The 23,238-nt window shown below is 51.3% G+C and overlaps 1 protein-coding gene across 1 annotated transcript in view; it reads right to left on the reverse strand.

Annotated features, from left to right (window-relative positions):
• Positions 1-705: 705 nt before the first annotated feature.
• CYP4F22 (cytochrome P450 family 4 subfamily F member 22) overlaps positions 706-23,238 on the reverse strand; it is a 28,373-nt gene continuing 5,840 nt past the window's right edge. Inside the window, exons 3-14 of the mRNA XM_086698791.1 lie at positions 20,027-20,249; positions 16,283-16,427; positions 11,560-11,613; positions 11,313-11,440; positions 10,981-11,102; positions 7,895-8,162; positions 6,555-6,621; positions 6,324-6,453; positions 4,718-4,851; positions 3,750-3,814; positions 3,013-3,095; positions 706-2,624 (exon numbers count right to left, since the gene is read on the reverse strand). Coding sequence (XP_086554917.1) covers positions 2,447-2,624; positions 3,013-3,095; positions 3,750-3,814; positions 4,718-4,851; positions 6,324-6,453; positions 6,555-6,621; positions 7,895-8,162; positions 10,981-11,102; positions 11,313-11,440; positions 11,560-11,613; positions 16,283-16,427; positions 20,027-20,248 — 1,596 coding nt within the window. The 5' untranslated portion in view covers position 20,249 and the 3' untranslated portion in view covers positions 706-2,446. The remainder of the gene's footprint in view (positions 2,625-3,012; positions 3,096-3,749; positions 3,815-4,717; positions 4,852-6,323; positions 6,454-6,554; positions 6,622-7,894; positions 8,163-10,980; positions 11,103-11,312; positions 11,441-11,559; positions 11,614-16,282; positions 16,428-20,026; positions 20,250-23,238) is intronic.

The following is a 23,238-nucleotide window of genomic DNA, read 5'->3' on the forward strand; positions in this document are numbered from 1 at the left end:
CCCTAAACACCTCAGGACCATACTTGTTCCTACCTCAGGACCTTTGCACTATACCTTCTCTCTGCCTCAAAAACTCTTCCCCAAAATATCCACATGGCTCCTGCCCTCTCCTACCTAAAGCCTTTGTTGAAATGACCCCTTCTTGGTGAGGGCTTCACTGACCATCTTACAACCTCTCCCCCTGCCCCACCAGCATTACTGAACACCCACAGAAATACACGCACTGACCCAGCTCAATTTTTCCATAGCACTTATCGCTTCTCTCCCACATGGGCCAATGTAGTCACCCCATCTGGTCTCCCTAGTCCCACCCTTGCCTTCCCACACAGCAGCCAAAAGAATACTATAAAGACCAAATGACCGGGGCGCCTGGTGGCGCAGTCGGTTGAGTGTCCGACTTCAGCTCAGGTCACGATCTCGCAGTCCGTGAGTTCGAGCCCCGTGTCGGGCTCTGGGCTAATGGCTCAGAGCCTGGAGCCTGCTTCCGATTCTGTGTCTCCCTCTCTCTCTGCCCCTCCCCCGTTCATGCTCTGTCTCTCTCTGTCTCAAAAATAAATAAAACGTTAAAAAAAATTAAAAAAAAAATAATAAAAATTAAAAAATTAAAAAAAAAGACCAAATGACAAATCTGTCGCTCTGCTCAGAACCCTCCCATGGCTCCCCATTTCTGTCACAATAGAAGTAAAAATCCTCCAAGGCCCTGTATGAATTTACTTATTTGCTCATTTATTATTCGTCATGTTAACCTCCCCCCACACCCAACACAGGTCAATTATGTAAGGGCTCAAATACCACCTGGCTTACAGCAGATGCTCAATAAATATTTGATGAGTTAATATGGTTACTGTAGACCTTGTCACTGCCCCATCTTCTTTATCATTTCAGGGACTACACCATCACCTGTTCCCCCAGCCAAAGACTTGGAAATCACCCTTAACTCCTCCCTCACCGCTGCTCCTGTGGCTAGGTAGTCCCCCCTCCTGTCCTGCCTGGACCTCAGTCTCCCTCTTCCCCAGGTTTCCATTCCCCAGTGTCCCCCCCTTCCAAGCCACCGTCCTGCCAGCTCATATCTGACCAGATCCTGTCATGCTCCTGCTCACACACCTTCTATAGCTCCCTATTGCCTTCAGCATAAGGCTTGAACTGAGATGTAGCCCGCAGTTCCTGGGCAGTTGGCCCCTGCCCGACTTTCCTCCAGTCTGCACCCCTCCTCCGGATCCAGCCTCTCTGGAGTGGTGCTCCTCAAGCACACCATGTTCTCCCTTACCTGGGGACATCTGCAGATGCTGTCCCTCCCACCTGACATGCTCTTCTCTCCTTGTCACCACTCAACTTGTACCCTCACTTCAGCATCAGAGAAGCTCTCCCTGAGCCACCCCCCTGTTGTGTCACAGAGCAACAAGGGCCTCTCTTTTGGAGCACTTGTCACGGATTGTAAATAAATTTACATGTGGAATTATTTGTTCAACATCTGTCTCCTGTTCTCCCGATGTCAGGAATTGGGCCCGGCTGTGCTCCGGGCCCAGTGCCAACAAACACTTAATTAATATGTGGTCTGTTGATGAGATAAATGAATGCACAAACTGTCCCCAAAAGCCTGAGTTCATGTCCGAGGACAAATGGCTTCCCAGCCTCCTCGCCCATAGCTTCCCTCAGTTGCCTCCCAGCTGTCCAGGCACCTTCATTTCCTTCCTGGAGCCCAAGGGAAGTGTCTGGCTGAGCTAGGGAGTAGACGGTGGGGGGGTGTCTGCATCCCTCGCTTTTATTCTACAAAAATCAGAACGCTCAGCAAAGGGCCTTTCAGCAAAGGAGGAAGGAAGAGGCTTTCCAGGGAAGGTCTGGATTTACAAAACATCGACAGAAGCACACACCCTGAGCCCTGGGATGCAGCCTGATGCCAGGGGAGTTCGCCCATGTGAGCTGGGGACCTCAAGAAGCTGACGTCCGGGTCCAGGGCTCTTACTTCAGGCTCCAGCTCTCAAGTCCTCAACTTAAAAGCCAGCCGGGATCCACGGGGGACAGGTCCTGAATCCCAGAGGCCTTAGGTGTCAGGTCTAGGGTCCTCAGACGGCTGGGTGGGTGGGGCCTGAAGGCCCGAGTGCTCTGGATCCTGGGGGTGGGTCTGGGCCCGAAGAGATGCGGCTGAGCCTGGTCCCTCAAGCAGGAAAGCAGGCACTCAGGGGACCTGACCTGGACCTCAAGGGGGAGGACCAGACCGTCAGGAGGCGGAGCCTTGCCATGAGGGGCGTGGCCTGCACCTTCATCATACTGCTCAGTGGAGGAGCCTGGTCCTCCAGGAGCCCAACCGGGCTTCCGAGGGGCGTGGTCTCTGCCCTCAGGGCCCTGGGGGCGGGGCCTGATCCCTCGGGGGCGGGGCCTGGCCCTCTTTGGGCGGGGCTTGCCCCCCCCCTGCCCCGCCCCGGGATCCACAGGGAAGCTTCGGCGATCAGGCCCGCGGAGGCAGTGGCTCCACGTTGAGCCAGATGCCGTTCTCCGTGCGCAAGATGAGCTCAGGCTTCCGCCGCACCTTGCGCGTTCGGTCCACACTCAGGCGGAAACGCAACAGCGTCAGCGCCACGGCCACGCGCATCTCGGCCATGGCAAAGCTCTGTCCGATGCAGTTTCTAGAGGAAGGGGGACGGGGGAGGGGCTCAGGTGCAGCCGCTGTGTGACCCGGGAAGGGGGGAGTCCCTGGGTAAATGACCGACCTCCCGCTCTGGGTCTCAGTTCCCTCATCTGTAAAACGGGAGCAATGGCATCCTAGAGTCGTTGGGAGCCTATGAGCCCAGAACTCAGGGCCTGCCACACAGTAGGCGCTCAACACCCAGGGATGTTATCACAGAGTCTGATTTGGGGTTTCTTAGTACACTGGAGGCATGAAGGGTGCTGGGTTGGCAGAAAGCACATCTGGGTGGGAGGTGATCTCTGCTCCTGATCGGCACATCCCTGACCTTCGACTCCCATGGGGCTCCTCCTACGCTTGGCTTAAACTGGGGGAGACAGAAGAGTTACCTGGGTCCTGCAGAGAAGGGCACATAGGCCAGTGGGGAGCGCTGCTGTGGGTTGTCCGGGTCAAAGCGATAGGGGTTGTACACCTAGGCAGGAGTGGCCAGGGGGTGGGTGAGTCTGGTTGGCCCATCCATCCCAGCTTGGTCCTGATCCTTCCGCTGGATGGAGAGAACCTCACTACAATCCAGCCACACCCTCCTCTTTTCTGTTGTTCAAGCATGCCAGGCTCACTCCAACCACAGGGACTTTGCACTTCCTGTCTCAACTGCCTGGAACAGGCTTCCCCCTGCTCTTCGCACTTCTCAGGTCTCAACTCAAACACCCCTTCCTCCCCAAGGCCTTTCTTCACCATGTGAGCTAAAGTGCCCCCCACCCCCTCCAGTTTTTATCTCCTTTGTGCATGTATCACAACCATAGTTTTTGCTTATTTTCTTCCCCTGAACTTCACAGTGAGCTCCATGAGGGCCAAAAAACAAAAACAAAAACAAAAACCAGTACATTTCTCGGTCCTCTGTGCCCAGCACAGAGGCTGGAAAACAGTAGGTGTTCAATAAATATTTGTGGACCTAGTGAATCAACAAACAGTGAGTGAATACATGGGGGGAGGGGCACTCAAGCTGTGCATCCAGCCAGGCCACCTGGGTCCCTGGGGAAGAGGGTAGGAAGGCCTCAGTGGCCCAGGACCACCCCTTCTGAGGGGGAAGAAGCTGAGGGAAGAGAGGATTGAGGCAGGCGCTCACCTTGGAGTCAGGCCACACTGTGGGGTTGTGGTGGGTCCCGTAGATGCTGACCAGGCAGATAATTCCTGTGGGGAGGGTGGCATCATTGGGGCCACTGGGGCTGAGGGGAACTTTCCCTGAAGTCCTCCTCCTCCCCTGCTCTTCCTGGAGTCATGCTGTTCCCAAGAGCCATCTACCACCCTTTCCTGCCCATCCTTCTCTGAAAAATTCTGCTGCTGGCCCCCTAAGAGGTCCCCATCACCTGCTTTCTAGCTGCCATGCCGGCCACACAGGGATCTTTGTCACTCACAGATCTAACATTGTTCCTCCTCAGCTCAAAAACCTCCCACGGCTCCCTACTGTCCTGAAGATCAAGTTCAGGTGCCTCAACCTAGCATTCGCAGCCTTTCAATACCTGCACCCTGAAACTCTGCTCCATAAATATGCTCTCTCTTTCACTTTCTACCTTCAAGGCTCACCTCTCATGCTGCCTCTTCCAAGCAGACCCCCACCCTGAATTTCACCCCATATGAAGTCATCACTCCTTACTTTGGACTGTTTCAGCCCCTTTAAAGTTACTTCCTTTAGGCCATTCCTGACCCCATGTGACTAGGAATGTCTGTGCCCTGCTGTGTCTTCCTCAGACTGAGTGGTATTCAAGGCCTGGGACTGGGAACGAGGCCTCTCTAGATCCCCAGCATCACCCAGAGCCAGGCTTAGTCTCCAAGGAATATTTGGCCACTGAATGAAACCATCCCTCCCTTACCTGCACCCTCACAGGGCCCACCCCACCACACCCACTCTTGCTCTTGCACCGGGACTCACCCACCTCTGTCTAGCCCCTACACGTGGGTTCTCCTCCCTCACCCCAGAAGCAACAGCCACACAGAGAGATGGCCCATCCACAGGGAGGGTGCACCTGGGGCAGGTTTGACCATGCTCCCATGGGCACTAGAGCGGCCTGGCAGCTGGCAGCACACAATGGGCACCTTTGGGGATGACGCGCCCATCTGGAAGCTTGATGTCCTCCGTGCAGCGGCGGGAGACCAGGGTCACGGGTGGGAACTGGCGTAGGCTCTCCTTGATGCACATAGTGGTGAAAGGCAGCTGGGTCAGGTCGTCCCTGGGGAACACGGAACGTGGGATGGTCAGTGGCTTGGAGCCAGGGCACAGCAACACCCCTTCCCCCAAACACACACACACACACACACACACACACACACACACACACACGCGCGTGCGCGCGCTCAGGAGCAACCATGCAGGAAACCAGTCCAGGATCTCAGACTTGCCCCAGCTTCCGGTGTTTGCATTTATGCCATGCACACATCACTACCCCTCAGCATGCCCCCAAGCAACCCGAGCAGCACCAGCAGGCTTCTGCATGCCCAGCATTAACCCTTTAACTGATGGATTACGTGGCAGCCAGGGGATAGCCGGGAGAGGTGCCAGGACAGGGGGCGGGGGGGGGGGGGAGGGGGGGGCGCCGGGGCATCAGCAATTCACCAGCTTGTGTGGATCAATTTCAGTATTTAAAAACCTGTCCATTCTCTCCTTCTGCTATTATTAACTTCTTTCCGTTGGACTCCAGGGCCCAAAAGTGGATTAATTATAACCCTTGGTCCATGATCTAGATCGTTTTCTTTCTCTTTCAAAGAAACTTCACGTCACTCCTGTAAAGGGCAAACGGCATGCCTGGCATAAAAGTACCCATAAGGTAAACACCACTGGGAAAACAGAAGAGTTATTAAATTCTGGCGAGACATCATCTCCTGCCCAGTCCTCAGAACCTGAGCCATCTTTTCCCTTCATTAAAAAGGCCGATTAGCAAGGAATTGAAGAATACAATGGCACCCGACTGAGAATGTCTCCCTGAGGTCGAAATCTAAAAGGTTGACGCGGGGGCGCCTGGGTGGCTCAATCAGTTAAGTGTCTGTCTTCAGCTCAGGTCATGATCTCATGGTTCAGTTTGTAAGTTCGAGCCCCGCACTGTCAGCACGGAGCCTGCTTGGGATTCTCCCTCTTCTCTCTCTGCCCCTCCCCCACGTCTGCTCCCCCCCCACCCCAAAATAAATAAACTTTAGAAAATAAATAAAGGTTGACACTAAACAGAAAAGAGCTTTCTCGCTGTTTGATGCTATTTAATGCTGTGTTTTCTTTGAGTCACCCAAAAATCCGCTCTACACGGCACATGTCTGAATTATACACCCCTTGCCCTTTGCATGTGATTCTGCAGTGCCTTCTGCTCAGGCGGGTAGAATGTGTGTCCTGCCCCATTCATGGTGGGCTTGGCCGTGTGACTTGCTTTAGTGAAATGGAATGTTCCAGTGCAGGCAGAGGTTTTAGACTGTGGCTCTTCGAGCTTCTGGAATCTGCCTTGAGAGGAACACGCCCCAGGTGGCTGCTGGTTCAAGGAGAATGAGGAGACGTGTGAAACAGACCTGAACCCACACCTCCATTTGGAAGCCACCCCGCTCAACTGAACGGCACCCTGCAATAGCGAGAGCAAGAAATATGTGCAGACCAGAGCAAGAAACAAATACACAAGCTCCAGACTCAACCGGCCCCCCACCATCCCCCTGACCCCAAACGGACCACTCCAGCTCCTCCAGCTCCCGGCCTTGCATGACCTCTCGGATCTCTTCCCGGCACTTCTCCTGGTACTCTGGATACTTGGCCAAGTTGAACAGCACCCATGACAGGCCACTGGATGTTGTGTCATGACCTGTAGGCAGGTGAGGAGCTCACGTGGAGGCTGCCTGAGGACAGCGGAGACACGGTCTTCTGACAACGGGGCCCCCTCCCCGCCTCCCCCCACATCCTCACCTTCAAACATAAAGGTGTCCGCCTCAGCTCGGATGTCCTCATCTGACAGTTCCTTCCCGTCTTCATCCTGGAACGAACAGGAGACGATCCTTAGCCCGCTTCATCCCACCCTCCACCTCCTAGGGCTGAAGTCAAGATACTCTCCCCTCTCTCAAGCCAAGCTGCAGGGGGAAGGATGCCAGGCAGACAGAGGTACGTGGCTTGTCTAAGAAAGATGGAAAGTGGGAGGGAGAGTCAAAGGTGAGGGAAGAAGGGAGTTTGTATCCCTTGAGCAGCTGGTTGCAGCAAGCATCCTGCTGGATGGAGGCCCAACCATGACCTGTGATCAGGTCTCATGACCATCATGTCGTAAATGAGGAAACTGAGGCTCAGAGGGAAGAGTCAGGTGACTAAGGTCCAGCATCCGCTAAGCAGCAGGGCCAGAACTGGAACCCAGAACTGCCTGAATCCTGAATCCAAGTGCTGCTCAGGAATTCCACAGAAGGGGGAGCCGTGGTGGCTCAGTGGTTAAGCATCTGGCTTTGGCTCAGGTCATGCATGATCTCACAGTTCATGAGTTCATGAGTCGCACATCAGGGGAGCTCAAGCCCTGCTTTGGGTGAGCTCAATCCCCTCTTCCGGTGAGCCTGGCTTCTGTCTCTCTCTCTCTCTCTCTCTCTGCCCCTTGTGGGATTCTCTCTCTCTCTCTCTCTCTCTCTCTGCCCCTCACTCACTTGCTCTCTCTCTCTCTCAAAAACAGGAAGAAAGAAAAGAAATCCCACAGAAGCAATCTCTGCAAGTGTCATATTTTTCCAGTCTTGGGTTTCAACTTTTAAGCATGGTGAGCAAAATCATGTCCCCGCCCCCACCACAACCCTCCAGAATTCATACGGTGAGGTCCTCACCACCCGGGACCTCAGAACGTGACTGTATTTGGAGACAGGGCCTTTCCAGAGGTAATTAAATTATGATGACGTCATTAGGGTGGGCCCTAGCCCAATATGACTGGTGTCTTTAGAAGAAGAGGACATTTATGCAAAGACACAGGCAGAGGGAAGACAACGTGAACACACATGAGAAGGAGGCCATCTACAAGACAGGGAGAGAGGCCTCAGAAGAAACCAACCCCTGTCAGTGCCTTGATCTCAGATCTCTAGCCTCCAGAACTGTGAGAAGGTTAACTTCTGAGGTTTAGCCCACCCAGTCTACAGCACTTCGTTACGACAGCCCCAGCAAAACGAATACACTAAGTCTTACTTGTGTATTAGGGTGCCTGCCTGCCTCCTAGAGCTGTGTTATTCGGGACGTTTGTCCTTTTATGGAGTTGGTGCAATTCACGAGGGGCTGGGGCCCAGCCTCACCTTGGCCAGGAGCAGCACATCGATGAAGTCCAAGGTCTTGCCCTGTTTGCCCTTAAGCCAGGCCTCGGCCCCCTGCTGGTGCAGCGCCCGCCTCCGCTCCTGGATGACCTCCGTGGTGAAGCGGTGCACGGTGTCACAGGCCTGCCGGAAACGCCGCCCGTCTGCCGTGAGGTAGTAGATGAGGTCGATGTGGTGGTGCACGCGGTATTGGCGCTGGACCACGAGTGCACTCAGCTCGATGATGGCCGAGATGTAATCGCTCATCTTCCTGCCGGGAGAGGAAGGGCCGTGAGCACAAGCTGCTCCCTAGGACCAGTGAGCAACCCCCCCCTCCCCGCCCCGTATATACACGATATTTTCTCATTTTCCTGTACTCTTCACGCTCTACCATCTGGGGCCTTGCTGACCCCGGAGAGACGCGGCCCCTCCCAGAGCCAGCCAGTTCTGAGAGATTGCCAATGACTCACCCAAGAGTATGCCTTTCATGTGCACACCAAACAGTCCAGAGCCCATACGCTGAAACTTATCAGGCCGAGCCACTATCTCCAGGCCTTAATCACTGGACAACTAGGGACAGCCCCCATCCTCCAGAGCCCTCTGTAATTATTCAAACGAGTGAATCTTAAGCTTGTGTTACCGCCATACTGTTCCTTCCCAAGGAAACCACCAAAAAAGACTGTCATGCTTTCTCCCGACTGACACCGATGCCTCCCTGTGTGGCCCTGAGGGGTGTAGTAGGTCCCCTCCTCTTGGGAACTGTAAGGAACAATCATCTCCTGATCGGGTGGCCTCATCATATCTGAATAAAACCAAAATCCAGGTACACATAGACCCAAAGACAGATTAGGACTTCCAAATAGATGTAGCATCACAAAGACTAAATGGCTATAAGCCACAGAGTGAGAGAACTCATAAATATGATCACAAACTTGTATCTAAAATATATAAAGAACTTTTGGGGCTCCTGGATGGCTCGGTCAGTTGAGAGTCTGAGTCTTGATTTTGGCTCATGTCATGATCCCAGGGTCATGGGATCAAGCCCCACATCAGGCTTTGGACTGAGGGTGTAGCCTGCTTAAGATTCTCTCTCCTTCTCCCCCTGCCCCTCCCCAGGTCACTATCTCTGTCAAAAAATAAAATAAAATATGAATAAATAAATAAATAAATAAATAAATAAATAAATAATATGAAGAACTCTTAAAATGCACTAATAGACAAAGAATCCAATTAAAAAATGGGTAAAACATATGCATAGACATTTCTCCAAAGAAGATAAACAAATGTCCAATAAGCACATGAAAAGATGCTTAACAGCATTAGCCACTACAGAAATGCAAATCAAAACCACAATGAGATACTGTTTCACCCCAACTAGGAATGGCTATAATCAAAAAGACAGATAATAACAAGTGTTGGTAGAGGTGTGGAGAAATTGGAGCCCTCACATACTACTGGTAGGAATATAAAATGCTGCCTCTCTCTCTCTGTCTCTTTCTCTCTCTCTCTCTCTCTCTCTCAAATAAGCATTTAAAAAATTAACAAAAAAGAAAAAAAATGAAATCACTGGGACAGGTGTGCAAGGGGCTGTCCTTGGTCCTGAACTATGCTTGTTGTTTTCACACATGTGTCACAGTCTGTCATTTCCTTGTTTATTTACTTGTGCACGGACTGCTTTTCTTCCCATCAACATATAAGTTCCAAAGGAGCAATACTTTGTCTATTTTGTTGACCATTATATTCACAGTGCCTAGTCCAGGAATGGCACATAGTAGGCTGGAATAAATATTTCTGGACTGATTAATTAATCAATTAACTAGTTAATCACTAAAGCCGCTGTCACTTTACCCAACTGAAACATAACACTACCAAGCCCAGAGTAACAAAGTCAGCAGCTTATCATTGAGAACCTACTATGTGCTACAAACTTGCCATTTATGATGTCTCTTATTCCTTATATCCCCGCTTAGATTATAAATTCCAAGGAACTGGGACTTAGTCTGTTGCTCACCACCATATTCTCAGTAGATAGCATAGTATCTGGCACATAGTAGCTACACAACAAATATCTGATGAATGAATGAATGAATGAACCAGGACAATGGTTATTTTATTCATTCATTCAACAAATATTTACTGAACATCTACTGTGTGCCAGGGCAGTGCAACATCATTTTATTCTTTTTTTTTTTAATGTTTATTTATTTTTGAGAGAGAGAGAGAGAGAGAGAGAGAGAGAATGAGTGGGGGAGGGGCAGACAGAGAGGGAGACACAGAATCCAAAGCAGGCTCCAGGCTCGGAGCTTTCAGCACGGAGCCCAACATGGGGCTTGAACCCATGAACCTGAAGATCATAACCTGAGCCAAAGTCAGACGCTTAACTGACTGAGCCATCCAGCCGCCCCATATCATTTTATTCTTAAAGCATGTCTCAGAGGGTCAAGAATTGTCATCCCTGGAGTGCCTGAGTGGCTCAGTTGGTTAAGTGTCTGACTCTTGGTTTCTGCTCAGGTCATGATCTTGCAGTTTGTGAGTTCAAGCCCCACATCAGGCTCTGCACTGACAGCATGGAGCCTGCTTAGGATTCTCTCTCTCTCTCTCTCTCTCTCTCTCTCTCTCCCTCTCTCTCTCTCTCTCTGCCTCTCCCCTGCTTGCTCTCTCTCTTCCCCTCTCTCTCTCTCCCTTCCAAAATAAATAAATTAAAAAAAAAAAGAATTGCCATCTTTGTTTTATAAAAAAGGAAACTGAGGCTCATAGCCTGGGGAGACACTTTCCAAAAGCCAAACTATTCCTCATGGAAGGATGAGGGAAACTAGTACTTATTAAGCACCTACTCTATACCCAACCACCAACTTACATTACCTCACTTAATACTCACAAGATGACTATGGGGGTGGGATTGGGATTCCATTTTTTCAGATAAGGACACTGGCCCAGAGAGGTGATGTCAGTTTTCAGAAACACACAGCCTGCCGGTGGCAGAGTACTGACAGCCCGGCGATGCCTGACACCTGAGAGTCTCCTTTCTTCTCCCACCACCTTGCCCTGCAGCAACTGTCTCTATCTTCCCCCAGGAAGGCCACACTCACTCCTGGCAGTTGCTGTTGTGGCTGAAGACACATTTCTGAAGACTGTCCAGGGTCATGAGGCTGATGTGCTCAAACATGTCAAGGGAGACCACTGGGCCCTCCGCCAGGCGCCGCCATTTAGCCTGCGAGAGAGAGACACATGGCGAACCGAAGCAGAGACCGCAGGCTTTGAGCCGGGCTGACAACGGCACCCCAGCTGCCTGCTCGCCTCAAGCCCATTTTGTAGGTAAAGGAAGTGAACCGTCCTGACATCCCATGGCTCACACATGAGTCGGGACCTGGACCAGTCCCACTCCGCGGACACCCTCTTCCCAAGAGACCCCGCGACTCACATGCATGATGTCAGTGCACTGGTTGAAGATCTTCATGTAGGGCTTCAGGATGTCAAAGTGAAAGGCAGGGGTCAGCAGGCGGCGGTGCCGGCTCCACTTCTCACCTTTGCTAAGCAGCAGCCCATCTCCTGGGCGCAGGAGACTGCCCTTAGGAACCTCTCCCATTACTCTGAAACCACAAGAAACCCCACGCCCCACCCCCTCTTCCCTGAAGCCCCAGCCCCAGCTCATCCAGTCCCACACTCACCCAGCCAAGGTTTCAGGAAACCGTAGAAAAGGTCATCCTTGGGGGCAATGGCAGCTGTGGAGAGAGAAGAGGTGATGATAATTCAAAAGAGAGTGCGGACCCTTGACCTCTGCTTCTAACCTCCTTGGGGCTCCTCTCTGAGCTCTGACCTCCACCTCACCTCTCCAGTCCATCTTCCACACCTGCTCCCGAAAGACCCTTATAGGATGCTGATCTGAACATGAGCCTCCCCTACTCAGATACCTCCCATGGCTCCCTATCACCCTTGTAAAAAAAGTTCAAGCTCAGGCTAGCACTGAAGGCCCTGCCCCATCTAGCCTCCCTGTGTCTCTCCTATCTCACCCTTCAACATACACCTCACATACTGGCCCAGGCTGAGCTCTCCATCCAGAATGGCCCTCTTCACCCTAATCACCCCCTCCTTTCTGCCAATCCAGGCCATCTGAATTACGCCTCCTGTGCTCTCAGTCTCCAGTGCAGCCTCCTCCTTGCACTCCGGTCCCAGGAGGTCTTATCAGATGCTAGATCTGACCATGTCCCTTCCCGCTCACAGCCATTAGCCACAGCACCAGCTGTCCAGCCCATTTTCAAAGCCCCGAATGACCTACCCCAGTCCAGACCTCTCTCAAAACATCTCTGTCCTCCATACCCTACATGCTCAATGTTCAAACATCACAGCACTTTCTCATCTTCTTGAAAAAGCCACATTCTCTGTTCTTTCTACCACATGCCTTCTCTGCCTCAAACACTCTTCCTTCATCCTTTGAGTCTCTGCTTGGATGCCACCCCTTGTCCACCCATCCCTCTGGATTGCATCCATCCAGGTACAAGCCCCTGGAGAGGAGGGACCATGTTGATCACTGATATATGGGTGCTAAATAAATTTTCAGTGAATGAACCAGTCAAGGGATGAAAGAATGCAAAAATGGATGGATGGATGGGTGGGTGGATGGACGGTTGGATGGGTGGATGGGTGGGTGGATGGATGGTTGGATGGGTGGGTGGGTGGGTGGATGGGTACGTGGATGAGTGAGTTAACTCCCTTTCTATGGGTTGAACAGATTTGTGACTGAATGGGCAGGGGCCCAGGAAAGAAGTACCTGAAACTCAAGTGATATCACTTTTACCCGAGATGTGACTCAGCCACCTACACACACACTACCTAGGAATTGGCCAATCGTGCACACAGTCATCTGTCCACTCATCCTCCTATTCGGAGGGTTCTGCCACACTCTGTACCCAACCCCTGCTGGGCAGTGCTGGGGACCAGAGGTGGCTCAGCTCCACACCCTGCCTGGAGGAGATCTGGGTGGGGCGAGAAAGAGAAGTAGAGGCATGCCATGCAAATATCAAGAAGGTAGAAAGTGTGCCAGAAGCAAAGGGAGGCACAGAGAAAGGGCTGTTGGAAGTCAAAGCAGGCTTCCTGGAAGAGGCAACACTGGAGACGAAGGTAGAAGTCTATCTAGTCATGCCTTTCCTCTCTGAGATCTGGACTCCGGCCTTAGCCCCTTGAGGGTCTTTCTGATATACAGACCTGTTAAATGGTTGCCCAGCCCAAGCACCATTCCCTAACAGCCCCAATGTAAAACACAAGCTCATTTGCTTTGCACACAGGTGCTCTGAGTCCAGCTTCTGTCTCACTGCCTACTTGTCCCCACACATCATCCTCACTCCAGACACCCCAAGTCACCTGAATTCCCCTGGCACTTTCACACATCTGCACCTTTGCACTGGTAGAACCCTCCACCTGAGACTTCTCATCTGGCAAACCCCTAACACACATCCTTCAAGGCCCAGCATCATTGACATCTCCTCCATGAAGTCTTCCCCAACCCCCGACCCCCACCCCAGCCTAAACCCTTGTTCTCCCATCCTCGGGTCCCTACACCTCTCCAACTTTGAACACTAGATTCCCGGAGAGGCCGTGACCAGGCTGCCTTTCCCCTCAGTGTCCCCTTCAGTAAAAAGCAGATGGTAACGTCTACCCTGGAGGAGGTCCTATAAGAAAAGGCCCCACCTGGTGCTCAGCAGGAAAGTACATATCACTGTGGTTGAGAGCTCGGCCTCTGGGAGGGCCAGATCTGGGTTCAAATCCCAGCCCCACCACTAACTCAGCATGTAAACTTGGGCGTGTCAACCATCCTGGCCCTCCATTTCCTCATCTGCCAGAGGAGAAATAGAACAATTCTGCCTGCCTCGTGGCATCCCTACAAAAGCTCAATGAGCTAACATGTTCCTGGCACACGGCAGGTGCTCATTAAATATTTGTACACATAAATGAATAATTAACCAACTGCTGGCTATTTTTATAACCATGATTATAATTATTGGTCATTGGTGTCACGAACTCAGGAGATGATTATCTGCATCCCCCGTTCGCAGCAAGCCCCCACCAGGGAAAAATAAATGCACAGCCATTGTGGAAAGCTGTTTGGTGGTTCCTTAAAAAGTTAAAGGTAGAATTCCCATATGGCCCTGCATTTCTACTCCTCAGCACCTACCCAAGAGAAATGAAACTATACATCAGCACCGAAACCCGTGCAGGCATGTTCATAGCATCATTCGTAACAGCCTAAAGGTAGGAAGGACCCAAATGCCTGTCGGTGGATGAGCAGATAAACAAATTGTGGTATATCCGTATCCCCATACAATGGACTTCTACTCAGCCTTAAAAAAAGTAGGTCCTGATCATTGCTACAATGTGTGTGAACAACGGAAACACTGTGCTAAGTGAAAGAGGTCAGTGCAAAAGGTCACATTTTGTATCATACCTTTACTGTGATATATCCAGAATAGGCAGAGCCATGGAGATAGAAAATAGAGTGGTACATCCCAGAAGGGGGGGGGGGGGGACGTAATCACTTAATGGGTACAGGTTGTTTTATGGGGCCATGAGAAAAAACTTGGAACTAGAGAGAGCCTTGGGTTGCACAACATTGTGAACATGCTACATACCTTACACTTTAAAATCGTACATTTTTAAATGGTTAATTGCATGCTACGTGAATTTCATCTCAATAAAAAATAAATGCATAAAGGCAAAAGCTGTAATGATATGCCTATATATCACACTTCATTCTCTATAACGCATTTCCCCCTGCTTTCTCCCATTAATGCTCTCTACCCCAATTGCCCGATATAAGATGGAGAAGGTTCAGGAGGAGCTGTGCGTTTCTCAGGGCCCACGGGCTGTGTGGCTTTAGCCCCAGGCCGTCAAGGTCCCCAGGTGTGGCCCTGAGGAGGCCCCGGTGTGGGGTGGGATCCACAGCTTGGGGCCAGGCCTGTCTGTCCTGACTCACAGCTCCGCCCCCCTCCCCCCACTCCTCCAGTGGGGGGAAGGCCCTGGATATCCTGCCTGTTCTGAGGGAGGGGAGGGGAGGGGAGAGGGAGAGGCCGGGGCATCTACTATGTGCTAAGGCCACGCAGGGGGGCTCCACTCCCTACTCCATCTGGAGTCCCACAACCATGTAAGATGGTCCTCAGGAATCTGCGGTTCTGAGGAGGAGAGGGGAGAAGGAGGAGGCAGAAAGAAAAACAGGACGTGAGAAAAGCAGGAGACGAGAAACCCCCATGAGCACCTACCCACATCACAGTGAGTCTTCACCACCACCCAATTTTACAGATCAGAAACTGAGGCCTGAGAGGCTACATGAATTTCTGGGTCACATGGTGAGGATGGCTCCACCCAGGATTCGAGCCCAGCCCGCCCAAGTCCTGGCCCAGGGCTCTTTGCACAACTTGGAGCAAATCCCTTAGAGAGGTCACCCTTCCCGGGGTCCAGGCTCCCCCTTTGTGCAGTGGGTTGGGCATCCCAGAATGAAACGTGGGGAGGGTACGGCTGGGGGAGGGAAGGATGGCAGGCCCTTCCTCTTTCATGGGTCCGACGTGATAGCCTTGAAGGTGGTCTCTAGACCTCAAAGAGAGATCTCAGCCTCTCTTTGTAGGGGCCCAAGCTGGGGCCGGAGATCCTAAAATTCCTGGTACTTTTTCATTCCTCCCTCCTCTCTCAAATGTCTCTGATGCCCCTGGAGGTGCCCAGTTACGCGCGAGGCCACACCAAAGATCCAGACTCCTAGGGGGAAGACAGAGCTGGAGGCAGACACACTCAGTCAGCCCTAGAGCGTTAGGACGGAGAATGAGAAAGCCCGGAGAAGAAAACCATGATCTGTCTGGAGGGTCAAGGAAGTCTTCCTGGAGGAGGGGTCATTGGATCCGGGTGTTGAAGGTTGAGCAAGGACTTGCCCAGCACACCCAGGAGCCCTACACCTTGGGACTGGTGTGGACTCAGAAGGGAGAAGCAATCTTTCTACGTCTCCTTTTCTACTAGTCAGAGTCAGCCCAGGTGAAAAGAATGGGCTGCAGGCTGGGATAGCCACAGCAGGGAATATCAGAACCCAAATGGTGGAACTGCCATGGCTTAGAATTAAGCAGCAACCACTTAACAAAATCTCAGGCAAACAATTCCCTGATCGAATACGTTTGGCTCTGACTTCTAGGTGGGCATGTTTGCCTCTCAGAGTTCCTAGGACCCCTAGACGTTGTCGCACCTTTTCCCATGCTATCCCCACTATCTGTATTACCATGGCTGCTTTGGTGAACTCCTATTCATCCTTCAAATCCCTACTCCAATGGCCCTTCCCCCAGATAGCCTACAGGCCCAGAAGCCCAGGTGATTTCTGGGAGTTGAGGGTTTATCCATCACCTAAAGGCCCAGCCCACCTACCTGAGGCACCCACTACGGGCTTGATGTAGTCAGGATGCACCAGAACCAACAGTGGCAAAATGGGGCCAATCCACACCAGGATCACATGATGCATGTTGTCCAGCACCTTCTTCTCATCTTGGAGGCCTGTCTCATTTGGAAGATACTGCAAGGGGTAGGAGGGAAGGACAGTGAGGAGGAGCCCAGCCCCAGCGTCCCCTAGCCTTTCCCTCCTTCCACCTCTCCCCTGTCCTTAAAACAAGCCCGGAAGAGCTGTATGATTGCGGGCAGCTGGCTGCACCTCGCTGAACCTCCATTCCCTCACCTGAGGAGTGGGGAAGAATCAACTCTCTGTCTGAGGGCAGCTGAGAACATGTATGAAATAACAAAATGAGAGACCGCCCCCCCCACCCACCCACCCACCCAGCACAGGGCATGACACACAGCCGGTGTTCCAGAAATAAAACCAGTAAGAGTACACCCAATAATAATGATCGGCATTTGTTGAGTACTTGCTACGTTAGTAATAAGATACCACTAGCACTGCTATCTTTAACACATGCGTGTGCTTACAGCGTTAGGCGCGGCGGTGGGCATGGTTCGTACAGTTAATACCTTCAACCTACCCAAGAATTCTGTGAAATACTTGCTACTATTTCCCCATTTCACTTTGCTTGGAAAGGTCAAATGACTTGTCTGAAGTTACAGGTGAGTAAGTGATTGCCCTGGTGTGGGCTTCCCCAGAAGCCTCACCCAGAACGCATGCCCCCGGGAGGAGGCAGGCTGGGCCTACAGGGTCAATGTTGTCCACACTGACCCGGCTAACTTTGGGCACCAGGGCCTGGCCACTGCCTCTAGGACCACCATTAAAGCCAGATGGCTCTTGGAATAAGAGCATTGGACGAAGGGCATGAAAAATGAGTAGGGGTTCATCTAACTGAGAAGGATATTTGGTAGAGGGCACAGTTCCAGCAAAGACCATGGAGGTGGGAAATCAGAGCCTGGCTATAGGAACAGGAAGTCATCCTACAGGACTAGAGGTGAGTAGGACGGGAGTCAGGGCCTAACGGGACTTGAACACTAGCTGAGGAGGTGAGACTTTCTCCGGACAGCAATGGGGAGTCATGGAGGGTGTGTGAGCAGAGGAGGGACATGGTTGGTTTCAAGAATTCTCCTGGGACCAGGACGGGGCGACGGACTGGAGGCAGGAGCCCAAGGAGGAGGCTGGACCATGGTCCAGCAGAAGACAATGAGGCCTGAGGAGGGGTGGGAGGTGAAAGGGAGGGAGGAGATTCGGACACAAACAGGCAAAACTTGGTGAGTGCGGTCCCAGGGGAGTCATTCCTAAAGCCAGATAAAATATTCTTGGAGCTACTGAGTAGAAACGTACCTCCTGCTTCCTTCTTCTGAGACACTCACTCCAAGTAGCATCTAAAATATTTCTAGGGGCGCCTGGGTACCTCAGTCTGACTCTTGATTTCAGCTCAGGTCATGATCTCACGCTTCGTGAGTTCGAGCCCTGCATCGGGCTCCACGCTGACAATGAGGAGCCTGCTTGGGATTCTTTCTCTCTAACTCTCTCTCTGCCCCTCCCCCGCCCCCACTCACATTCTCTCTCTCTCTTTCAAAATAAATAAACGTAAATAAAATAAAATAAAATAAAATAAAATAAAACAAAATAATAAAATAAAATCAATAAAATATTTCTAGAATCACTTGATACTTCCGGTCTCTGCAAGACTGGGGAGTTGAGCACACCCACCACCGCGTGGCAGGTTCAGAGTCAAGCATGCCGCCGACGTCACTTCAGGAATTGTCAAAATAATCTCATGAGGTTATCAGGAACAATCATATGCCCCACACTGCAGATGGGAAAACCAAGGCACAGGGAGGTGACGTAGTTTGCTCAAGGTCGTGTGGCAGGAGAGGGTAGAGACCAGCATCAAGCCCACACTGACGACCACTGCCCTTGAACTGCCTCTCCAAAGTCCACCTCTGCCCTCGGCATGAGGCCTAAGCCAGGAAGGTCTCCACAACTGTCCCTCAGTTTCATGTAGGTCTAGAAGGGGGACCGGGTGAGTGCAGTAGGCAGTTAGGAACTGGAGTCTAAGACCCCAAAAGCCTCAGTGCCCTCAGGAGTCTGGCTTTCTTCTGACCTCTGAAGCCCTTTTAGAAAAGTGCAGGTTTTCTCAGCCAGACACAAGAGGTGGCGAAGGCACAGAGCTAAGAACAGGGACTCTGGAGCCAAACGGCCTGGGCTTGAACCCCAACTCTGCCGCCTACAAGCTGTGTGACCTAGGGCCAGCTACTTAACCTCTCTGTGCCATAGTATTCTTAGAAGCAAAATGGGGACAGTGGTGGGGACTGCCGCCTAGGATTGTCAAGAGGACTGAGGGAGAGGGAACGTGAGCTGGTGCAGCCACGCCGGAAAACAGTCTGGAGGCTCCGCAAAAAAACAAATAGAACTATCCTACGACCCAGCAATCGCACTACCAGGCATTTATCCAAGGGATACGGGTGTGCCGTTTCAAAGGGACACGCGCACCCCCATGTTTATAGCAGCACCATCAACAATCGCCAAAGTATGGGAAGAGCCCAAATGTCCATCAATGGATGAACGGATAAAGAAGATGTGGTATGTATATACAATGGAGTATTACTCGGCAATCAAAAAGAATGAAATCTTGCCATTTGCAACTACGCGGATGGAACAGGAGGGGATTATGCTAAGCAAAATTAGAGAAAAAAATCATATGACTTCACTCATATGAGGACTTTAAGAGACAAAACAGATGAACATAAGGGAAGGGAAACAAAAATAATATAAAAACAGGGAGGGGGACAACACAGAAGAGACCCATAAATACGGAGAACACACTGAGGGTGACGGGAGGGGTTGTGGGAGGGGGGAGGGGCTAAATGGGGAAGGGGCACTAAGGAATCTACTCCTGAAATCATTGTTGCACTAGATGCTAACCAATTTGGATGTAAATTTAAAAAAATAAAAAATAAAAATAAATAAATAAATAAATAAATAAAATAAGAAAAAAAAACCCAAAACATCAAAGTATTAAAAAAAAAAAAAAAGAGGACTGAGTGAGTTAATATTTTTAAAGCACCTGATGTAATTCTAAGCACATGTATGTGAAATAAGAAATGAAAGGCAGGGCTCCTGGATGGCTCTGTCAGTTAAGCGACTGACTTTGGCTCAGATCACGATCTCGCGATTCGTGAGTTCGAGCCCTGTGTCCGGCTGTGTGCTGTCAGCTCGGAGCCTGGAGCCTGCTTCTGATTCTGTCTCCCTCTCTGCCCCTCCCCTGCTTGTGCTCTGTCTCTCTCTGCCTCTCCAAAATGAATAAACGTTAAAAAAAATTAAAAATTAAAAAAAAAAATGAAAGGCAAGGTAAGAGAATGAAAGAAAGGGTGCAACCACATCGGGGGTGGGGTGGAGCAAAATCCACAGGGGTGCCCCCACCCCGCCCGGGGATCACAGAACCCGACGACTTTCATGGGCACTGGTACCTGTTGCTACAGCAATAGGCCTGAAATGACAGAGAAAACTTTCGACTCAGGTCTGCCTCGCCTCAGCTGTGTGACCTCGGGTAAACGGCTTGCCCTCTCTGAGCCTCCATCACACTTAGACCCTGGAAGACGGGTATGTTTGTGGCCCTGACCAGATTTTTGGGGGATGAAAGAAACCATCAGGTCTGTCATCCTTACTGAATACCTGGGACCCGCCCAGCCCACCTGCCCAGCCCCACACACCATGCCCAGGTGGCCCAGCAGCCAGTTGCGCCGGGGTGGCTGGGGGAAGCAGCTCAGCCGGCGGCAGGTGATGTAGCAACACCAGGAGAACCTCAGGAGCTGTATCAGCAGGCGGCAGAGGAAGAAGAGCAGGGACAGGACGAGTGCAGACACCGCATACAAGCGGAAGGCGGTCTTCTCCAGTCCCAGGACGTACAGCAGGTGCTCCGTGACGGGCAGCATCCTGCGAGAACACACGGGATGGGGGTCAGTGCAGGTAGGAACCACTCTGGCCATGTGTGTGCCATACAAAGACGACCTGTGGGGTCAAGCATAGGGTACCTGGCACACAGGAGGTGCTCAATGCACATGAGTCCCAGACACCAAGGATACCCCCCTAACTTTCCCCAGCAGTGACCTTCAGCGAGCTGACCAGACGGACACCTGTCCATATGCCCTCAGTCTTCACTTCGCAGGGCATCCTTCCTGACTTCTCTGCCCATGCCTGGCTGGCCAGAGGGTTGGAAAATTAAAACACGTACACCTCCACGCCGAAAGCAGCTCTTAACCAATGACGGATGAATGTTGCCAGATAAATACCTCCTCCCCTTGGGGCAATGACCTCGAGATGGGAGTTTCACATGCACTCCCAGGCTTCCACAGCAGGATTAAACTCCGGCTGCCCACAGAAGAAACTTTCTCTATTAGCTGCCTTCCTTCCCCTGTCTTCCCTCTTTTTCTCTATTTAATTGAGGTGAGATTCACCCAACATGAAACGAACCGTTTTAAAGTACAGTTGACCCTTGAACAATGCAGGGGTTAGGGGGGGTCCCAAGCCCTGTGCAGCCAGAATTCCATGTGTAACGTTTGACCCCCCGCAAAACTGAACTGCTCATAGCCTACTGTTGACTGGAAGCCTTACTGATAACATTAACGGCCAATTAACACATATTTTGAATGTTATATGTATTATATACTGTATTGTTACAAGAAAGTAAGCTGCAGAGAAGAAAATGTTGTTGAGAAAATCATTAAGAAAGAGAAAATAGGGGCTCAGTCTGTTGAGCATTCGACTTCGGCTCAGGACATGATCTCACGGTTGGTGAGTTCGAGCCCCGCGTCGGGCTCTGTGCTGACAGCTCAGAGCCTGGAGCCTGCTTCGGATTCTGTGTCTCCCTCTCTCTCTGACCCTCCCCTGTTCATGCTTTGTCTCTCTCTGTCTCAAAAATAAATAAACATTAAAAAAATTTTTTAAATAAAAAATAAAATAATAATAATAATATTAATGACACAGTGACCAGGTATAGAGCGTTGCAATGTGCCATGCTCCACACTCAGGGATGTGCATGCCTCATTTTATGGTGCCTTAAAGTGGGCCTTGGAGTTGGGTCCTACCATTCTCTCCATTGTTTGCACAACTCAATCTCTGTTCTTCTAACTCAAGAGAGATGGGAGCTGACAGAGGCCCCCTGAACCCCTACCAAAGGCCAAACTCAATCACATTGGGGGCCCACAGATCTCAGACAGTGCCGAGGAGATTGCTGAAAATGGTTAGGTCTTGCCCTCATCTCTCCTTTGCCCTTAGTCCAGACACCCAAGGGTTCTCTCTGTGCTCCACCTCCTTGGGCAACACAGCTAAAGGAACCCTACCCTCCAGGTCCTCACCTGAGTCCCCAGTCCCCACCACCCCCCACCACCACCACCACCGGCCCATGGTTCCCTCCATTAGGGGCTCAGAGTCACTGGCTTTTCCACCAGCCAATGACCAACTGTATCATCCACGCAGAAGATATGATGTTTCTATTGGTTACCACATCCTGGGAAAACAGCTGGGTGCATCATCACCAAATTAGGGGAGTCCCATTGGGACGGTCTGACTTACACTACCAGCCATGCAATTGACATGACCACTCATTAGGATGTCTGGTACCAAGGAGAGACAGAAAGGGAATAACAAGTGTTGGCAAGGATGCGGAGAAACCTTGAACCCTGATGCCTTGCTCGTGGGGATGTAAAATGGTGCGGCTTTGCTGTGGAAAACAGTGTGGTGGTTCCTCAAAATATTAAACATAGAATCACCATATGATCCAGCAATCCCACTTCTGGAGAGATCCCCAAAAGAAGTGAAAGCAGGGACTCAAACAGATATTTGCACACCCATGTTCACAGCAGCATTGGTCACAAGGGCCAAAAGGTGGAGGCAACCCAAGTGCCCAAGAAAGGAAGAAGAGATACACACGCTATGGCCTATCCATACACTGGAATATTATTCGGCCATAAAAAGGGAAATCTGACGCAGGCCACAACATGGATGGACCTCAAGGACATTACGTGAAGTGAAATAAGAGACACAAAAAACAAATGCTCTGTGTCCCCAGAGGAGTCAGGTTCAGAGACAGGAAGCAGAATGGCGGGCACCAGGACCGGCGGGAGGGGGGATAGGGAGTCAGAGTTTTAATTGAAGAAGACCGAAAAGTTCTGGACACGGATGGTGGTGATGGCTGCACAACAGTGTGAACGTACTTAAGGCCACTGAACTGTTCACTGAAAACGGTTAAGACTGGGGGGCGGGGGACACCTGTGTGACACAGTCGGTTAAGCATCCCACCCTTGATCTCGGCTCAGGTCATGATCCCACAGTTTGTGAGATCAAGCCCCGTGTTGAGCTCTGCGCTGACAGTGCGGAGCCTGCTTGGGATTCTCTCTCCCTCTCTCTCTCTCTCTCTCTCTCTCTCTCTCTCTCTCTCTACAACCTCCCCCCCAAATAAATAAATAAACATTAAAAAAAAAAAAAAAAGACTGCGTGTCTCGAAGGAGGTAAAGCAGAGATAGAGGTGGCTGAATACTGGTCCCCCAAAGAGATCAGGTCTCTGGAACGTGGGAATGTGATCTTAACTGCCAGCGTCTTTGCAGACGGGACTAGAGATGAGAAGATTATCCGGGATTGGATTGTCCAGGTTGTTCCCAACTGGAATCGAAATCTCCTCATAAGAGAGAGGCCGAGGGAGACTCAACACACAGAAGAGAAGAAAGCCGTGGAAAGATAAAGGCAGACCCTGGAGGGATGCAGCCACCAGCCCAGGCACCCTGGAGCCACTAGAAGCTGGGAGAGGCAGGGAGGAGATTCTGCCCTAGAACCTCCAGAGGGAGCACGGCCCTGCCCTCACCTGGGTTTCAGACTCCCGGCCTCCAGAACTCTGAGAGAATAAATGTGTGCTGTTTCAAGCCACCCA

The sequence above is a fragment of the Puma concolor genome, chromosome A2 (genome assembly GCF_028749965.1).
Source record: "Puma concolor isolate L17-30 chromosome A2, mPumCon1.1.hap2, whole genome shotgun sequence".
Lineage (NCBI taxonomy): Eukaryota > Metazoa > Chordata > Mammalia > Carnivora > Felidae > Puma > Puma concolor.